Genomic DNA, 17,903 nt, shown 5'->3' with positions numbered 1-17,903 from the left:
CATATCAAATAGGGGGCCGTTACATGGAAGAGAGAGACATAATAATCTCTAAATTTTCATATTGCCATTTTCCTTCGTCATCAACCTCTTTGTGTTCCCCATCATTTTGATGGCAAGAGTTTGCGAGAGAGAGATTAGGGAATTAGTGAAGCTAGAAGAGAGAGGGTCAATTGTGATTCATGACAATCATCAACATTGTAATTGACACAAAACCGTTCAATGCAAGAAGGGGGCACTATCTTCTTTGGAAAGAGTAGAAATTTAGAGGGTAATTTATTTAAAATAAGGACATTTAAAAAGAAGAAATCGTTATAGAGAGAGGTCGTTGAGAAAAGAGGAGGCGTGATCGAAAAAGAAAAAAAGCATGCTCGTTATTTTGTTCCAATTCGACATCACACTACTCGTTGAATCGATCAGTTCGCTTGCGCTTATAATTGTCAATATTGATTGATATTGTGTTTAATCAGTGATATCAGAGACGATACAAAGAGAGTGAGAGAGAGAGAGAGAGGACGATCGTGCTGAAGTGGCTTACATACACAACGAGCTTTTGAACAATTCCTACATAGGAAAGCTTGTGGAATGTAGGAAATTCTCTAATATTTCCTAGGTTCATATAGGTGAGTTTCCTATATATAACTAGGGAAATACATTTCCTATATCTCATAATAGGAATTTCTAGGTAGGCCTATATAAATTCCCTACATACAACTAGGGAATTCCATTCCCCACATCTTATCTTAGGAAACTATAAGTCATATAGCTAGGGAATCCCATTCCCCGCATATCATAATAGGTAATTATAGGCCACACAACTAGGGAATTCCATTCCCCACATCTTATACTAGGGAATAATAGATTGTAATAACAAGAAATATTTTGTCCACTTATTTTTCTAACACTACCCATGGAAAACGGTCACCATATAGATTAGGCTTTAAACTAAGTAGTCACTCAATCCATGCTAAATACATTTATCTTTTATTCATTTTGTGCCCACTTAGTACAATGTTGCTTTTCATCCTATTTTATGAACTTTTGCAAAATTCTTCTCCTTACTCCACTAAAGATTATTTTGGTGGTGTACCAAGCCCTATGAAGGGGAATTGAAATTGATTGATAATTTATCACTCACCACTGTTTGACCCATCGCAACGCCTATAGAAACTAGGAACCAACTATAGACCATTTGTGCACCTTCTTCCACACCTTTTTGATATAACTACATTTCCAAAAAAGATGAAAATGATATTGTTTTTAACCTTGCACAAAAGAACAATCAGCTAAAGAGACATTAATTTACTAAGTCTACCTCTATGGAAAACATCAACATAAGTAGCCTCTAAAAAAACACCAAACCGTGTGCCATTCCATATTACTAGAATTAGATTTTTTCATTCACTCACATATATATGTCTGTAGGTTCAGTTGAAAATGCATGTGCCTTGAGAAATTAACACATCAACCTAGAGGCTTTGATTTTTCTTGCATTTTCCAATGTTATACCTTCATGTCACAAAAGATTTACTTGACTTGAGCTTGATCCTATGCGAGGTGGAAAACATGTCTTTAAACTCTGACATGATTTGGCTTAATTTGTCCATCCCCTATGACATTATAGAGTAGAAATTATTAGTTAGCTATAAATGCATCCTATTTGTTCCTATGATCTCATAAGTTTTCCCAAAAATTGATTGCCTTCTGAAGAAGATGGTAGAATAATTTAAGATGTTCATTAACAACAAAAATATCCTCCTTGAAGGGGGCCAAAGAATTGAGCCAAATAGACAATCCAAGTGACGAATCTATCCCTTCCTAGCCACTTACCCAATGTTGAGTATCTCAAGCTATGCCTATTGATATTCATGTTTTCCATTTGTACAATACCCTTTAAGGAGGAGCTTCCACAATGGGTGAAACAAAGATATATTAGCAAGGTTTTTGTTCATAATTGGTTGGGTTTAGAGGGAGTTGGTCCACTATCTTTTGTGATTCACAAGATTTTGTCTTGAAGAAAGAGAATATATGTATTTAAGACATCACAAGATATGTATTTAGTTAGTAATAAGATAATGTAAAGCATAAACAAGATTTATGAGGAAAACTAAAAAGTAACTCACCATGAGGCCCTCCTTTGCTCTTTAGTGAACTCAGAAGTCATCACCATGACGCTGAAGAAGATGCTCTTAAGTAGGGGAGGCCACCTTGGCCTACCTCACCTTGCGTCAAAGGCTCTACCTTAATAGCTACAACTAAGCCTCCCACATATTGGGTTTTTTTGTGAGAATAATCTCAAGTAAGCTCCCCTTTTATAAGAAACTCAACAAGGGTTCTTCTTCTTCTATGTTGGTGTGCTCCTACATGTAATTTCTACCTCTATCATCTTTTGAAGGAGTTGCCTATATTTTGGTGCATTGAGTTGGGCCCTTACAATTTTGTCCTTATATCTTCTTTCTTCAGTCTTCTAATGCATTTACTCACACACACACACACACACACATTTCCATCATTGCATTGTTCATTTAGTTAGCTTTGGTTTTGTTTTTTCCAATGCACTAAACTCATTTGGTAGCTTGTTCAAAACGAAGGTAATAAGTTGACTCATCCTTATACTTGCCCCAGTAGCTAACAAGTAATCCTAGAGACACATCATCTTCATTAGAAAGGTTTGGTCTGATTCCCCATGTGTGTAAGGAAGGTTGTAACTCTAAGTTTAAAGACTAAATGTTAGAAGAAGGACAACAACATTCATAAAGCTACTATAACAATCCCCAAACCTCATAAGATATCTCCAAATTGAACTATGGGTGTTTACCTTTGAAGTAAGGCTCATGAATAATGGATGCTACCTTTGAAGAAAGGGTCATGGACATGATAGAAAAACTCTTGATATCCCTCTTCTCCCACCCTTCAAGTGACTCTGAAAATTCATCTTCTTGGCTCTCCATTATCTATTTGCGGTGCTTTAGCTTAGGTTCTCCACTTAAAACAATTTCTCCACAATTTCTTGCACATAATTTACAAATTTACTTTAACCTTGAATGTGAATAGCTAGTGTCATCAAATATATCTTTTGGATTTGATACAAAGCAGGCATGCTAGAGATGCTCCAACACTTGAATCACTTAAAGAATAGTGAACATTAGATTTCATAAAATAATAGCCCCAAAACTCACAAAATAAAAGCTTAATGTAATGCACAAAAAATTTCAAATCACTAACATTTGATGCTAGAAGCATGATGTCACCACATTTCAATCAAGACTAACTAATGCATATCCACATGTCATTCTCATAGGTATCATGGTAACTAGTAAAGGCAAATGCAAATCAAATACAAACACTATCACCTAAAAAGTAGTTGTGTGGGAGAGCCCCACACACAATTATTTCAATGTCATGTTATTAGGACATGTGTTTTGCACACTAATGCATTTAGTAGCTATCAACACAAGTTGTGAAATTCAAATCCAAAGAACAGAGCATAAGATGTAAGGGTCTATTCGAACACACATTTTGTGCACTTATGCATCTACTAGCTATCAACACAAGGATTTATGCTCTTTAAAAGAGATTCATGAAAGAAGGAAGAAGGATGATGATGAAGCAAGGCTCAACCTACTAGAATCTAAGATGAGAGCCTAAGATATCGGTCCCAAGACCTACAGAGTTTGGTCCTAATTTTGATGCAGGAGGTTTTGTGCCCAAAGTTTTAGAGAAGACAGTTAGGTGGTAGATAGAGATCAAAAGTGGAATGATATAGATGTGGAGAGAAGGGTCTTATCTCCCCAAATTTTCCAAACCCTAGAAGGTCCTTGGATTACAAAGCCCTCTATAGCCAATGCAAAGGAAAAGACTACATTGCTAAAGACTATCCTAGTCCCTATCAAGGCTAATACCATAGACTACTAATAGAAGAATTAGGAGCCTCTACCTCCAATTTGGTAGAATTGAAAGCAAGTGAAGCTACATGTGCCAATAAAATGTTCAACCTGCAAAAGCTACCAAGTTCAAGCTCTTGATATAGCCATAAAGTAGTACAATAGAGGACAATATAGTGTAAAAGAGTCCATTGCCATAGTAGGACATAGAGATAGTCTATGACATAGACCTAAAGAACCAGGAGTCAGAAGAGGTGGATGTACCTCCTGTGATAGATGAAGAGGTGATGCAACCCTTGCTTGAAAAAATAGAAAAAATGAAAGTACATATCACCCCATTTTCTAGTCACTTTTGGAGAAGCTCATAGATCCCATAAAAGAGTATGATTTGGTGAAGGAGTTGGATACACACTTGATGCTTTTTCCCAATTGCAGAAAGAAATTTAAAATCATTCTCACACAAAGACGTGGCCTAAGGATTGCTAACCTTGCAACTATTACAAAAAAAAAAAAGGCCTAAGAGCCTATGAAAGAAGTGAATGTGGCCAACGCCTTCCTCAATCCTATAACTCGTTAGATGAGCATCTCGATAGAAGACTGCTTCATTACAAGTGCATTGATAGTTGAGGCTCTTTAGTGAATATCATGAGACATGTGACAATGAAAGATCTAGGCTTGCAAGGCATGCAACCTACTCAATGGCTCATCAAAATAGCTAATCAAAGTAGAATCAAGCCTTTAGGAATCCTTCCTTATATCAAGACCATAGTTGCAAGAAGAGATTACTGATGACACACGTAGTGGTGAAGCCCAACTTTTATAGAACATATTACCCTCTATTACTCGGAAGACCATGGCTATTTGAAGATAGATCAAGGATGGATTGGTTTAAAGGAATCCTAACCCTAGATGGGCGACCCAATAAAGTGATGCTGAAGTTCTATGATTTGTAGAAAGTCTATGCGTCCACCTCCATAAAGTCTCAATTGACTCTTCCAAAATGAAGCACCAAATGGAACATAAATTGAAGAAGACACTATCAAGAAAATTGTCCCAAAGAAACAAAAAGCATAATTCCTAATAGTGGGCACAAAAAAGCCATCTCCTAAAAGATGTCTCGTCATTGCCAATGCATGAATACCTCACATTGACACCAAGAATGACTTTTGAAATTATCTCTAATAATGAGGTGGAGGGATGGATGCACTGCTCTCCTTGTTACATGGCCACATTAGAGTCAAAGATAAAAATAGCAGTAGAAATAGAGAGCCTATTGTTCTCTTCTAGAGCCTCTACAAAGTTAGAGACAAAGCTTGATGTGGAGGATGAAGTTGATAAAAGAAAGGAAGAGCAAGAATCCCTTCCATTTGAAGAAGGATGTCCATGAGGACATGACCAAGGCTTTAGATTATGAAGAGCCCTTACTCTTGAATTGAATGACTATGGTCCCTTTTGAGCTCCTTAATGGTCCACAACACATGTTGAGGATGTACACAAAAAGTGGAAGAGACAAACAACACCAATCCCATAGTATCAAAGAACCTTAGAAGATCCCTATCACGTTACATTCTTGAATGCTTCCTCAAAAGATGAGTCCTCAAGTCAAGAAGTGAACATCCCACAACTCACAAACGAGATAATCCTCATACCATTTTAGCATCTAGAAGAATCTATGGAGTTGCAATTGAAAGTAAAACAGATGGCTCTAGTAGAGCATGAGAGAAAGAGGCCATGTCCTTGAAGGACTTTGACTTGTATCCAAAAGTAGTACGAGACACATTCATTGGAGAGGTAGAAGAGGAAAAGCAATTGACTTTTATTGATGCAACATTAGGAGAAATGTGGACTCTCTTTTTTGCCCCTTAAGGGGTTTCTCTCACCTCTCTCTCTCTAAAAAGAGATTTCAAAATAATATTAGAAAAAGAGATTTCAAAATAATTACAAGCTCATGCACTTAGTTAATAACAAGACAATGCAAAGCATAAACAAGAGTATTAAGGACAAAATGAAGGTAGTTAAATAATGATGGAGGTCACACAAGAGTCACCCCAAAGTAAACATTTCCATCTCCCTAGAATAGATTTTGTATTCCTTACTTCTCTTCGCCTCTTGTGACTTGATATATTCATGATTTATGGAAAATGTCTCATGAAATTAGTAATTATTTCTTACATCATCGGGTTAGCATGCTTTGTGAGTAAGGTTTTGGTGGAATAATAACTAAATCTAACAAGCCTTAATCTATCCTTGCATTCTCAACACTCTACTCTTGTTCTTCTACGGTTGTGTTTGTATCTTTTTCTCTTGGTGTTTTATGCTAAAGAGGATAAAGCCTTAGAAAATGGGAAAGCAGGTAATTAATAGGCCAGTGCGAAAATGAGGAAGCAAGTTGAGAACATGCTGTGGACAAGGAAAGTAGGTGATTAACAAGCTGCTTAGAAAATGAGGAAGCATGTTGAGAACAGGCCGTGGACACAGGCTGTGGACATGGAAACTCTGAAGACAGCGTCCAACATCCAACGCTTGGCATCGCAATCCATCGCATCGAGCATTGATCGATCCAATGGAAACCCAGGATTCATGGTAGCTGGCTCAGGTCTGGCCGCAGTGGAAGGCCAAGGCGCAGGCCCTCCGGTTTTCCCTCGTCTCTAAGAGCCCTAATTTCCATGTCAGGCAGCTTGTGAAGGACTGCATGAGCATCTACAAAACCTCTCACAAACCTCCCCCCACCACTGATGGATTGCTTGCAACTATTTCAGGTCAGGCTTCACACACTTTTTATTTGTTGCATTGCTTGTGGATTGCATTATCTTGTATTGAATTGTGTCGTTGCGAGACTCTTAGGTCCATAAGCCCATACGACAAGAAGAATTCCTTCATTATTCCATTTTTCCCATAAGTCCATACGACAAGAAGCATTCCTTCACAATTCCATTTGTCCCCATGGCCTACATTTCAGAAAATGAAAACTTAGAACTTTTCTGCAACACATCCTGTGAAAGAGAACAGAATAAACATATAGTGATGGTTGTCCAGGAGAATTGCTTGACACAAATGTACTCTAAGCTAGCATTAAAGAAGCACTAATAATATTCTATTGGAATTGGATACTGCATGACTTACCTTCATTGCATTAGGGAGCTATGTACAAAGTACTTTCAGTACACAGTTGGTAGTCATTCTATCCAGACATGCACAGAATACTAATCTAAACACGCTCAATGGCTTACTTTCATTGCCTCAAGATGGGCTTATTGATTGCTCAAACCATTCAAACACTCTAGCTTGTTTCTCAAAGTTATTCTTAGCACATATTATATCTCTTCTTTCCAAAACTCTCATCAGGAAAATTGTCTTGACTAACAGCCTGGCTTACAGATATTGTGTATAGTAAGTAAAACATTTAGGCTAAAATGATAAATTTTAGAGAATCTGTTGTATATATGTGTGTAGGTGATAGAGTGAGATTTCAATCGACTTTTGGGTGGCCAAGAAGAGAATGCAAGTATTCTTTGGCTTTACTGTGTTTGATTCTTTCTACTTGCCCCCAATGAATAGAGTTTTGTGTTGAGGCATGTTTTCTGGTATTGGTTAAAGTTTTTTCTTGCAGGGCATCATTCCTCTGCTCTTGAAGCAGCATTTATGTGGATAGGTGGTTGGAGGCCCACATCAGCTATAACACTCGTGTACTCGAAAATGGGTATTGATGTGCATAAGCTTAATGGTTGCATAAACCATGATGATGTGACATGCCTGTTGTCAAAGACACAATTAGCTTCAATGGATGCTTTGCAGCATTACATGCACCAGGCAGAGATGGAGCTTTCAAATCAACTAGCAACCATGCAGGTGAACCTTTGCTTCTTGAGTTTTCTGTTGCAATTTATCCTGTTTCTTCCAAGCCATTTTGAAGTTGTCTGCCATGGTCTGGCATGATGCGCACAAGAACTTTTCAACAAATTCTCACTATACTTCCAACATTGTGAATTACGACAACATCATGAGCTTCTGCAAGGGAGGGACCACATACCTAGCTCAGTGTGGTTGCTCCCTGCCCCCGACCAGGTATGTGGTCCCTCCCTCATAGAAGCTCATGATGTTAAATACTATAAGGAAAAACAAGGGAAAAGATCCCCTTTTCCCAGTGACACGGAAAAGTGTCTAAAGCTACTTGTGATTCATAATATTCTGGCTTTTCTAGGTTTGCTGAGCCTGACTACTGCTTTGGGTTCTTTCAGATGCTTATAGCAAATCAAAGCATGAAAGAAGCCATAGGGATTGGGAGCTCTTCTTTCATCATGTCACACAACATAGTGCAAGGACAACAATTAATGGAGTCAAAGCTTGAAACTTTGAGTTCGTTGTTTAAGCGATCAAACTCTCTCAGGCTGCATACCCTCCAAGAGCTACAAAACCTGCTAACCCCAGTACAGGCAGCCCATTGCACACTTGCAGCCTTTGAGCTTGTTTTTGCCTTGAAAACATTGGACCTAAAGACCAAAGCAAAGATGGAGGATGATAGAGAGAACCACCAAGTATTGTCTGTGTCTCCTCCTTATTTTGCAGATGCTGCTTTGCAGACCACCTTATTGCCAGGAGAAATATCATGCTGATGGAAGAGAATCACCAATGGCTTATTGCAAAGAAGCCGCATTACTTGATGGAATCAAACACACATTAGCTGACTATGAAGAAACCATCTTACCTGATGACCAAGTATATACTTCAGTTGGTGTAGAAGAAAATGCATGTACCTGTGAAGGTGAAGACAGGAGAGGGACAAAGCATGTAGATTGGTTGAGTTCCACAGCTTGCAGTAAGCCTGCATAAGTCCAGATTATAAGCTTGTGCATGGATGAGCTATCATGGGCTGCCATGTGTTTCAAAGTGCTCACAGCAATTGCAGTCATGTTTTTCCAAAGCAATTGCAGTATTCTATATTACTGCACCATTTTTTGATAATCGGTGTAGCTCGAAGTCCTCAAGAATATGAAATAGAAACATGTGCATGGTTTTCAGTTTAACAAAATAAGGAGAATTTTAGTGATTCAGGATTTCAAAGGTGTGCTGAAGCTAAGGAGTTGTTAATGTTAGAAGTTAGTGTTTATGCATCTCCTCTCTTGAAGATAACTGTCCCTTTGAATTGCTGGGTGTCAGGGGCATTTGAGAAGAAGCGAAGGCTGTCAATAGGAGTTCCGAGTGCAGGAGAATCAAGCTCACGGTTCTTTGGCACCATGCAATTTGCAGAACCCAATCAGCATGCCTTTGAAAGTTCGAAGGTGAAGTCACAAGGTCAAAATTATCACCACCCCACCTCAAGTGAACCAGGGTACCCTGAGGTGCATGTAGGTGGAGGTGGAGTGGGGTTGAGACATGATTAGAATCATGCCAATCCTTCTTGCATTGACTTCATAAAGATTTTCGACTCAAGAACACGTTATGATGACAAAATTACAGATGTTAATGGCGAGGAGCTATCCAATTGTGGGCTGGATCTTTATGGCAGGGATGCAAAAAGAAGATGGCTCTAATCCTTACAAAGAAGTGAGCTCATTCCTTTACATAGAGTTTAATCTTGTCATTTGAATGAATATGTACTTGGAATGGGCAGAGATTAATGATGCATTTGCTTACCTTTCCAATTCAACGTCTTAACTTTGCAAGAATGTAGTGTAGCTCCTGAAGCGGTTTTACTCTGTGCCTTAGCAGTATTTTGTTAACTAACTTGTGGGGTATAATTGCTGGTGCAGATGGTGGAGCTTCTGGTCCGAATGGACTGTGCCGATTGTGAGAGAAGTGTGAGAAAGGCCTTGGTTAACCTCAAAGGTACAGGCAGTTTGTTCACTTTAATATGTTATGCTGCATGTGAATGTAAAGAGATTTAAGGCAGTCTGCTTGAAGACGATTGATTTTTTTTTGCTTAGAGGAATGGCATGTTATTCAAGATGAATGAAAGATGCATGCAAAATTAATGCATACTCACAATGATGGAGTGTGTCAAGGAGACATTGATCTTCACAAGTAGGTTGGAACCTACTTATGGCAGAGAACTCTTTAATCTACATTTAGGACTTGGGTTTTGTGTATGATTTTATCTGAGCAGGTACTATCTCCCAGTTACGTGTTTTATTACTCAATATCAGATTCTCTAAGAATCTTCAAAAGCAGGGATTCTTTTCTTTGGGCTCTAGGAGAACCATCCAATGCTAGCCTTTGCAAAGAGGAGAGAGCCGTAGGAAGGATCAAGATAGATCTTTTAACTTCTCCTCCTCCATTCTTTCACAAAGCCAAGAGGACTGCAGTAGAGTTCTCCTTCCCTTTGGTGGACCCAAATGTTAAGAGTTTTACCAGCAAAGGTATGGACCTAGTCTTCCTTATAGCCATTAGGCCCTCTGCACATGGTGCTAATATGGCCAACACTGCCAGGGAATCATTAGTTAAGCTTGCATTGCCATCAATTAAGAGACTGACAAGCTTGCCCCATCTGCTTGTAAACTTTTCAAATTTCCTGCAACAATGGAGGGAAGACAGTGGCCTTCTTAGCAGACACATAGGGTTGTAACAAAAGGCCAAGACAACCCAAAGTGATCTTCTGGCATTTACTTCTCTTCTTATTCATTGTTTAAGAACATACACTCATGCTCAATACAGCCCATGGAACCTCATTCAAAATATCACAATCACACCCAAAAGAGCTTGAATGACAACCCCATTCCCTGCAAGCTTGAAATATATTCTGACATTAGCAGTTTCTGAGCAGTTGCTCTGCCTCCAGACATCTCAAGGGAAGCAACTCTCTCACTGACTATGGAGAATAATCATGACCTTCAGGCTCATGCTGCAAGTTGGACTGTTGTGTATGCCCCTGACATCGCTGTTCGGATAGCTTCTCAGGAAGCAGGACATGCTGTAAGGTAGCAAGGGATTTCCTTTTGTCTTCCTATATGTCCTTTCTAATTGATCAGTGTTTTGTATTTTGCTCCTGGTAAAAGGCAGAAGACCTGTCTACAGCATGCATCTCGGCCAAAGAAGAGTTTTAAACCTTAAGTCAGTATGCAACTGCTTAGCCAATTCTATTTAACCTTGTAGGAAAATTTTGATCTCTCTTAGTATGAATGAAGGGCTAAATCAAGGCTCACCACATCAAATACTTTCACGGTTGACAGCATCAAACTTGCTATGAGTTTGTCCTCTTTAACTCTCATCTACATGTCTTTTGTAGCAAGAGTTTGTCCTCTTTAACTCTCACGGTTGACCAGCTGGAGGCATATGGTGTGATGTTGATGTGGTAGAGTTCTCTTATTTTGGTATTCCAGTCGCAACCCCTAAGCAAGAGGTATACACAGAGCTGGCAGAAGGTTTAAGGGGCAATGACCCATCCATTGGTCCAGGATCTCAGGTAAAAAGCCAGTGAATAACTTCAAAGTTTGAATACAAACTGCTTGTCTTGAAATTTAGTCATTCTATAATTTTACGTTTGTTCTGGAGGTGTGCATCTTACAACCAAGTTTCTAAATTTTATCTCAAGGATCAGTTGCATAGCCTTAGAGCATGGTCATAATCTGGATGTGTCTACTCTTTTGATGTCATGCTTGTGGTCTTAGTTTAATTTTCGGATCAACTGTAGGCCCTTTTATATAATCAAGATTGATGTCTTATATTGATCTAACAAACTGTTTAGTATTTTTTATTTAATTGAGTTGTATAAACTAGCATATCAAATGAGGGCATTTGATGCATTATGATAGTGTACAGTTTAGTGGCAGATTGATATGTCTACATTGATATTCGAGGGGCATCACTCTCGAATCTATCATCATTTTGTTTGCCGATATACTCAATTGCAACATGATGATGTCCATATTTGTGTATAGAAAATAGAAATGACAATCTCATGTGTTTCTGTGTTTTTGGTGTCATTAGATGTTTTCCGCACATTTTTCCCCTCCTTTCCATAAACTTTGAGAAATGTTGAGAGTGTGTACATGCTTCATCATATATCAATTAAACAACTGATGGTGTTTTTTACACTGTAGAGGTAAAGTTTGGCATATTTTTAGTTGCAATATATGTAAATAATTGTTGCATCATTACTAGTTTGACAATTCTGATACGTTTCTCTCTCTGGTGAATTTCACAGGTTGCAGGTCAGGAGACATTTGATACACTTGGAGCCATAGTACAGAGTAGGACAGGGACTTGTCAGGTTGGGTTTCTGACAAATCGACATGTTGTGGTTGATTTGGACTACCCCAACCAGAAGATGTTCCATCCACTGCCTCCAAATGTTGGACATGGTGTTTATTTGAGTGTAGTGGAAAGGGCAACGTCTTTTATTACAGATGAGCGGTGGTATGGCATTTTTACAAGTGTGAATCCAAATTTCCCTCTTTGCTACTTGTTTTTGAGCTGTCTGCTGTTAAGGCATTCTTAATTGTCCATTTTATAAACTTCTCTGTGAGTTGAAAGAAGAATTCTGGTTTCCGTTTCTTGATGTGACAATATTGATACTTGATTATGTTTGCTCATGTGGCAGAGACATTTGTGCAAACTGATGGTGCTTTCATTCCATTCGGGGCAGTTTTGATGTCTCCAAAGTCACAACTACTATCAAAGGGGTAGGTGATATGGGAGATGTTATAACTATTGACTTGCAAGCAAACATCAACAGCATCGTGGGGAGGAGGGTAATAAAAGTTGGCAGAAGCTCAAGGCTAACAGAAGAAAGCATCATGGCATATGCCTTTGAGTACAATGACGAGAAGGGCAATTGCTTTTTCACTGATTTCCTGATTGTGGGCCAGAACTAGCAAGCATTTGACATGTAGGGAGACAGTGGCAGCCTGGTACTGATGCAAGGAGACAGTGACAGTGACAATGACAATGATAGTGAGACAGTGAGACAGTGACAATGACAGTGGCATTTGACATGCAGGGAGACATGAATATGTACTTGGAATGGGCAGAGATTAATGATGCATTTGCTTACCTTTCCAATTCAACATCTTAACTTTGCAAGAATGTAGTGTAGCTCCTGAAGCGGTTTTACTCTGTGCCTTAGCAGTATTTTGTTAACTAACTTGTGGGGTATAATTAATGGTGCAGATGGTATAACTAACTTGTTAACTAATGAAGATGCAGATGATTCTGACCAACCACCACCAGATGGCTATCGCAACCGGTCTCTTGGCCTTCGAGCACAAGTCCAGGCCTGCCAGCAATGGCTACACCTTCCTTGACAACAAGGACACCCACAGCCACAACATCGTCAATGGATCATCAAATTGTGACGAGGAGGATATATTGGATGAGGAATTAGATGTAGCAGCTATTAGGAAATGCGCTGAAATTCAGCAAGCCATATCCATAGGAGCCACATCATTTTTACTGACAGAGTACAAGTATTTGGTTTATTTCATGGGCATATTTGCTACTGTCATTTTCTTGTTCCTAGGATCTATGAAGGGGTTCAGTACTAAGCCCCAGCCTCGTAGATAGGATCCAAAGCAGGAATGTGCCCCAGCTCTCTTTACAGTAATTTTCACTACAGTTGCATTTATATTGGGAGCTTTGACGGAGCTTTGACGTCCATAGTGTCGGGATTTTTGGGCATGATGATCGCAACATATGCGAATGCTCGCAAAACTTTGGAAGCCAGAAAAGGGATAGGCAAAGTATTCAAAATCGCCTTCCAATCAGGTTCGGTGATGGGTTTCTTACTTGCTGCTAATGGCCTCATAGTTTTACACATCACTATAAAACTGTTCCAGCTTTATTACAAGGATGATTGGGAGGGCCTTTTTGAGGCCATCACTGGCTATGGGCTTGGATGCTTATCAGTGGCTCTATTTGAAAGGGTTGGAGGTGGAATCTATACCAAAACTGCGGATGTTGGAGCAGATCTTGTTGGAAAAGTAGAAAGGAATATCCCAGAGGACGATATGCGAAATCTAGGGATCATTGCTGACAATGTGGGTGATAATGTGGGAGATATTGCTGGAATGGGTTCAGATTTTTTTGGCTCCTTTGCTGAAGCTTCTTGCGTAGCTCTTCTTGTGGCTTCCATGTCATCATTTGGCACAAATCATGACTTCACTGCTATGTGCTTTCCTCTACTCATTAGCTCTATGGGCATTGTGGTGTGCCTCATCACAACCTTGTTCGCAACTGATGTGTTCGAGATCTCAAATCTAAGGGATATTGAATCTACACTAAAGAGACAGTTGCTGATATCCACCATCTTGATGACATTCGGTGCAGCTTTTGTTTGTTGGTTGGCACTACCATCCATGTTTTACAAATATGATCCTAACGGTGGTGCAAAGATGGTTCAAAACTCAAAGCTATTTTTTTGCATTGGAGTAGGGCTTTGGGCAGGGTTGGTAATTAGCTACGTTACAGAGTATTTCACCAGCAATACATACAGACCAGTCCAAGATGTTGCTGATTCTTGCAGGACAGGAGCTGCTACCAATGTCATCTTTGGTTTGGCACTTGGCTACAAGTCTGTAATTGTTCTAATATTTGCTACTACTGTTGCCATCTATGTCATCCATACCCTAGCAGCCATGTATGGGATCACAGTTGTAGCTCTTGGAATGCTTTGTACCATTGCCACCTGTCTAGCCATAGATGCATATGGTCCCATAAGTGATAATGTTGGTATCGCAACCGGTCTCCGGATGACCATGATACTTCTTACACATCTCTCCACAAGAAGCGCAGCCACAGTATAGACTATGAGGCCACGAAGGCTTTCAAGATGGACAGATTCCTCAACCATAGAACTTCTTCAAAGTCCAGCTTGCGGCATAACAGCCCCCAGTTGACAGCACTTTAGGGGAGCACTTTCTCAGATTGGTCTCTGTGATCCGCACTTTGGGGGAGCGCTTTCTCAGATTAGAAGAGTGCAGATGCAGAGAGAGTCTGAGCGATTTCGTGATGATCTGGAGGCCAGGCGTACAAAGATGTTCCTAGAGTCCCAGAAGCAGATTGCCGAGATGTTTTCTTGGGCTCCGAGCAGCAGTAAGAAAACTGATGAGCTCTTGCTGATGATTGTCGGTAGTTTGTTCATCATTTGATTATTCTAAATGTTTCTTTCTTACAACTGATTTTTGGCTCTTCATGCTACGTTTCATATCATTTCATCTATATTACAACTAATGCGTTGAAATTATTCCACGCTTTGTTTATAAGAAATGTTTCGAGCTAATGGGATGATATTTCATTTCATTCTTATTCCAGCTGTTGAAATGCTCCAGCTGATGTTTCATTATTATTCTAGCTGTTGAGTTGTTCTAGCTGATGTTTCATTGTTTCCAGTTGTTGTTTGTCTATTTTCAGTTGATTCATCTGTTCAAGCTTATGTTTATTCTACTTGATGTTTTATCTATTCTAGCTAAGGAGCTGATGTTTCCATGAAGTCTATAAGAATAAAAGTTAATTAAATTTTTTAATAATAATTAGAGATTATTTAACATGTTAAAAAACTCAAAAATGGTTTTTTTAGTAAAAATGTAAGTTTTCATTAAAAAAATATTCTGCATCAATAAAAATTATGATCTTTTTATGGAAATGTTAAAAGTCAAATTTTTTATCCTTTAGTAAATTTCCTTTAAAAAACCAATTTAATATTATTCTTGTTAAAGAAAATATCCATATAAATATGGTGTTTTTTATTTGACATAATTAAGAGTATACATAGTGTGTTAATCGATGATATGAAAAAGAAATGATTAATAAATAATAAAAGGAATTTATTATATAAAGGTACAGAAGAGATAATTTAAAAGGAATTTAAATTGAGATGTGTAGATAGATCCATTGGATCTATGTTGCCCTGAAATCAATTCCCTAAGGGATAAAAATCCTTGGCTTAGTATTTTAGTGTCGAGTGTAGAGATCTAGCCGTGAAGATTTAAGAAACAAAGTGCAAGATTAAGTAAGTTTACTGAGTTTTAGATATTAGATCAGTTAGAGTACTGTGAACGAGTGTCGTAATTATAGAGGAAGGCTAGATAAATCATATTAAGAATTAGCTACCAAAATCACCTATTCAATGCAACAACTTGCAGAAGTTGGCTTGACAACCCTGTTAAAAGTGGCTTTGTCTTTGGTCAGTCAATCTCTTATCTATTCTTCTGCTTCTCTTCTATCTCCTATTCTCTACTTCCTTCTCTCTCTGATCAGAGGGGTTTCAGTTGAAAGGCTGTATCCATTGAGAATCAGAGAGAGAAGAAAGTAGAGAGTAGGAGATAAAAGAGAAAAAAAAGAATAGACAAAAGGTACACAAGATAAGGAAAAAGCTAAATGAATCAAAGCACTATGTATTGATAAAACCTGACAAGATAAACAAAATCCTTGTTTGGGACTACTTAGAAGCAATCTCCAAGCATTACATCTTCTAGAGCTCCCTGGTAGACAAAAAACATGCACCAAACATTGGCCTCTTCTCTACTGTTCAAATCGCAAATCTGATGGTTCCCTTGGCTCCGAAAGGGGAGTAAACTCCACGGACACTTGATTAGAATTCTTCTAGATCACTCTTTCATCTTCTTCCAATTCAAAGTGTTATTTGCTACCTGTAAATTATGATCAAGTGTCGCACGATTTTAGAAGTCCCTTCTTTTTTGCATGAGATCTCCAAAACAAGTTGAAAAAGAAACATGTTTTTTTACATGTCACCCTATTCTAGAAGTTTTCTATCATTTTTTTGGATATTTATAAGAATTAGTATCTAAAATATCAAAATAGACTAAAATTGTCCAAAAATCTCGTATTTTTGAACCATCCATACTATGGACATTAGCACTAATGACTAAGATGACGTCAACTCTCTAGATTCATAAGAAAGTCGAACGATGATGCACTCTAGAGTTTTTCACACTGTATCCACATAGTAACATAACATCCACCCCCTCTGAACCTGCACATCCTCTAGTAGTATGGGCACAAAGCACTATGTATTGATAGACCAGAAACATACACAAAACATTAGCTTCTTCTCTACTACTCAAACCGCAAATATGATGGTTCTATTGGCTCTGAAAGAGTAAAACCTAAGGACACCTGCTTAGAATTCTCCTAGATTGCTCCTTCTTTTCCCAGTTCACAGTGTTGTTTGCTCCTTGTAAACTTTGATCGTGCGCTGCACGATTTTAGAAGCCCCTTCTTTTTTGTATGCGATCTCCAAAACTTGTTGGAAAAGTAACTTGCTTTTTTGCATGTCACCCTATTCTAAAAGTTTGCTATATGTTTTTTGGATATTTACAAGAAACAATATAAAAAATATAAAAAATAAGCTAAAAATATCCAAAAATCTTATATTTTTGAACCATCCATACAATGGACAATAGCACTAATGACTAAGATAACATTCACTCTCTAGATTCATAAGAAAGCTAGATAATGATGCACTTTAGAGTTTTTCACACTATGTCTACATAGCGGTGTCGAAGGGTTTTCGAAAGCAAAGTCGCGACCACGGAGGACTTTGAATAATTTCAGGATAGGAGGTTAATCTAGCAAATCAGAGTCAATGTAAAAGTTCAATTTCAGATAATAGGTGACATACAATCAACTTCATTTGAATGGAAATCGCTCCAATAGATCAGCTTGCTCCAGCACCAGACATCACATAAAAATCGAATTAAATTACGAGTCTTTTCTCCTTTCTTCTTCCTTCTTTATATTTTTCACAGGATTTTGAGAAAAACAGAGACAACGAGTAAGGAAGTGCTTCGTTGTCTAGGATAATCCAGGTCTGAATATCATTACTGGTTACTATGTTTCCAATAATTAGCAAAGTACTCAGGAGAACAGTGGTAACTCATGCTGATTATCTTTACTTTGACACATCCTAGGCATTGAAGTGGACTGCTTGCTTGTCGCAGCTTCAAAGAAAGAAGCTTACTATTGAGGAAATTACTTATCAGGAAACAAAATTTTTGATATAATCTGGATCTCTCTTCATCTTGTCCTGGAATTTCTTGAACCATCGATCCAAGATATCCATTGGAACAA

At 38.4% G+C, this 17,903-nt stretch overlaps 1 protein-coding gene across 1 annotated transcript; it reads left to right on the top strand.

The window, feature by feature from the left end:
- The first annotated feature begins 6,257 nt into the window (after positions 1-6,257).
- LOC148016921 (transcription factor TGA2-like) lies at positions 6,258-8,494 on the top strand. The gene is made up of 4 exons (XM_087662711.1): positions 6,258-6,296; positions 6,478-6,640; positions 7,492-7,730; positions 8,120-8,494. The coding sequence occupies exons 1-4, from the start codon at positions 6,258-6,260 to the stop codon at positions 8,492-8,494; spliced, it is 816 nt and encodes a 271-aa protein (XP_087518837.1).
- The last annotated feature ends 9,409 nt before the right edge of the window (positions 8,495-17,903 follow it).

This window comes from Lygodium microphyllum, chromosome 22 (assembly GCF_053477565.2).
Source record: "Lygodium microphyllum isolate KBCC chromosome 22, Lygodium_microphyllum_v1.1.10, whole genome shotgun sequence".
NCBI classification, from domain to species: Eukaryota; Viridiplantae; Streptophyta; class Polypodiopsida; order Schizaeales; family Lygodiaceae; genus Lygodium; species Lygodium microphyllum.
Note: the sequence above shows the minus strand (reverse complement) of the source record. Positions and strands in the feature narration are given on the sequence as shown.

What these genes read in the sequence shown, in the direction of transcription:
- LOC148016921 (XM_087662711.1), top strand. Translation starts at nt 6,258, where the DNA reads ATGAGGAAGCAAGTTGAGAACATGCTGTGGACAAGGAAA. An exon ending in ACATGCTGTGGACAAGGAAA is followed by an intron (nt 6,297 to 6,477) that starts GTAGGTGATTAA and finishes TAGCTGGCTCAG; the next exon opens with GTCTGGCCGCAGTGGAAGGC. An exon ending in ATCAACTAGCAACCATGCAG is followed by an intron (nt 7,731 to 8,119) that starts GTGAACCTTTGC and finishes GGGTTCTTTCAG; the next exon opens with ATGCTTATAGCAAATCAAAG.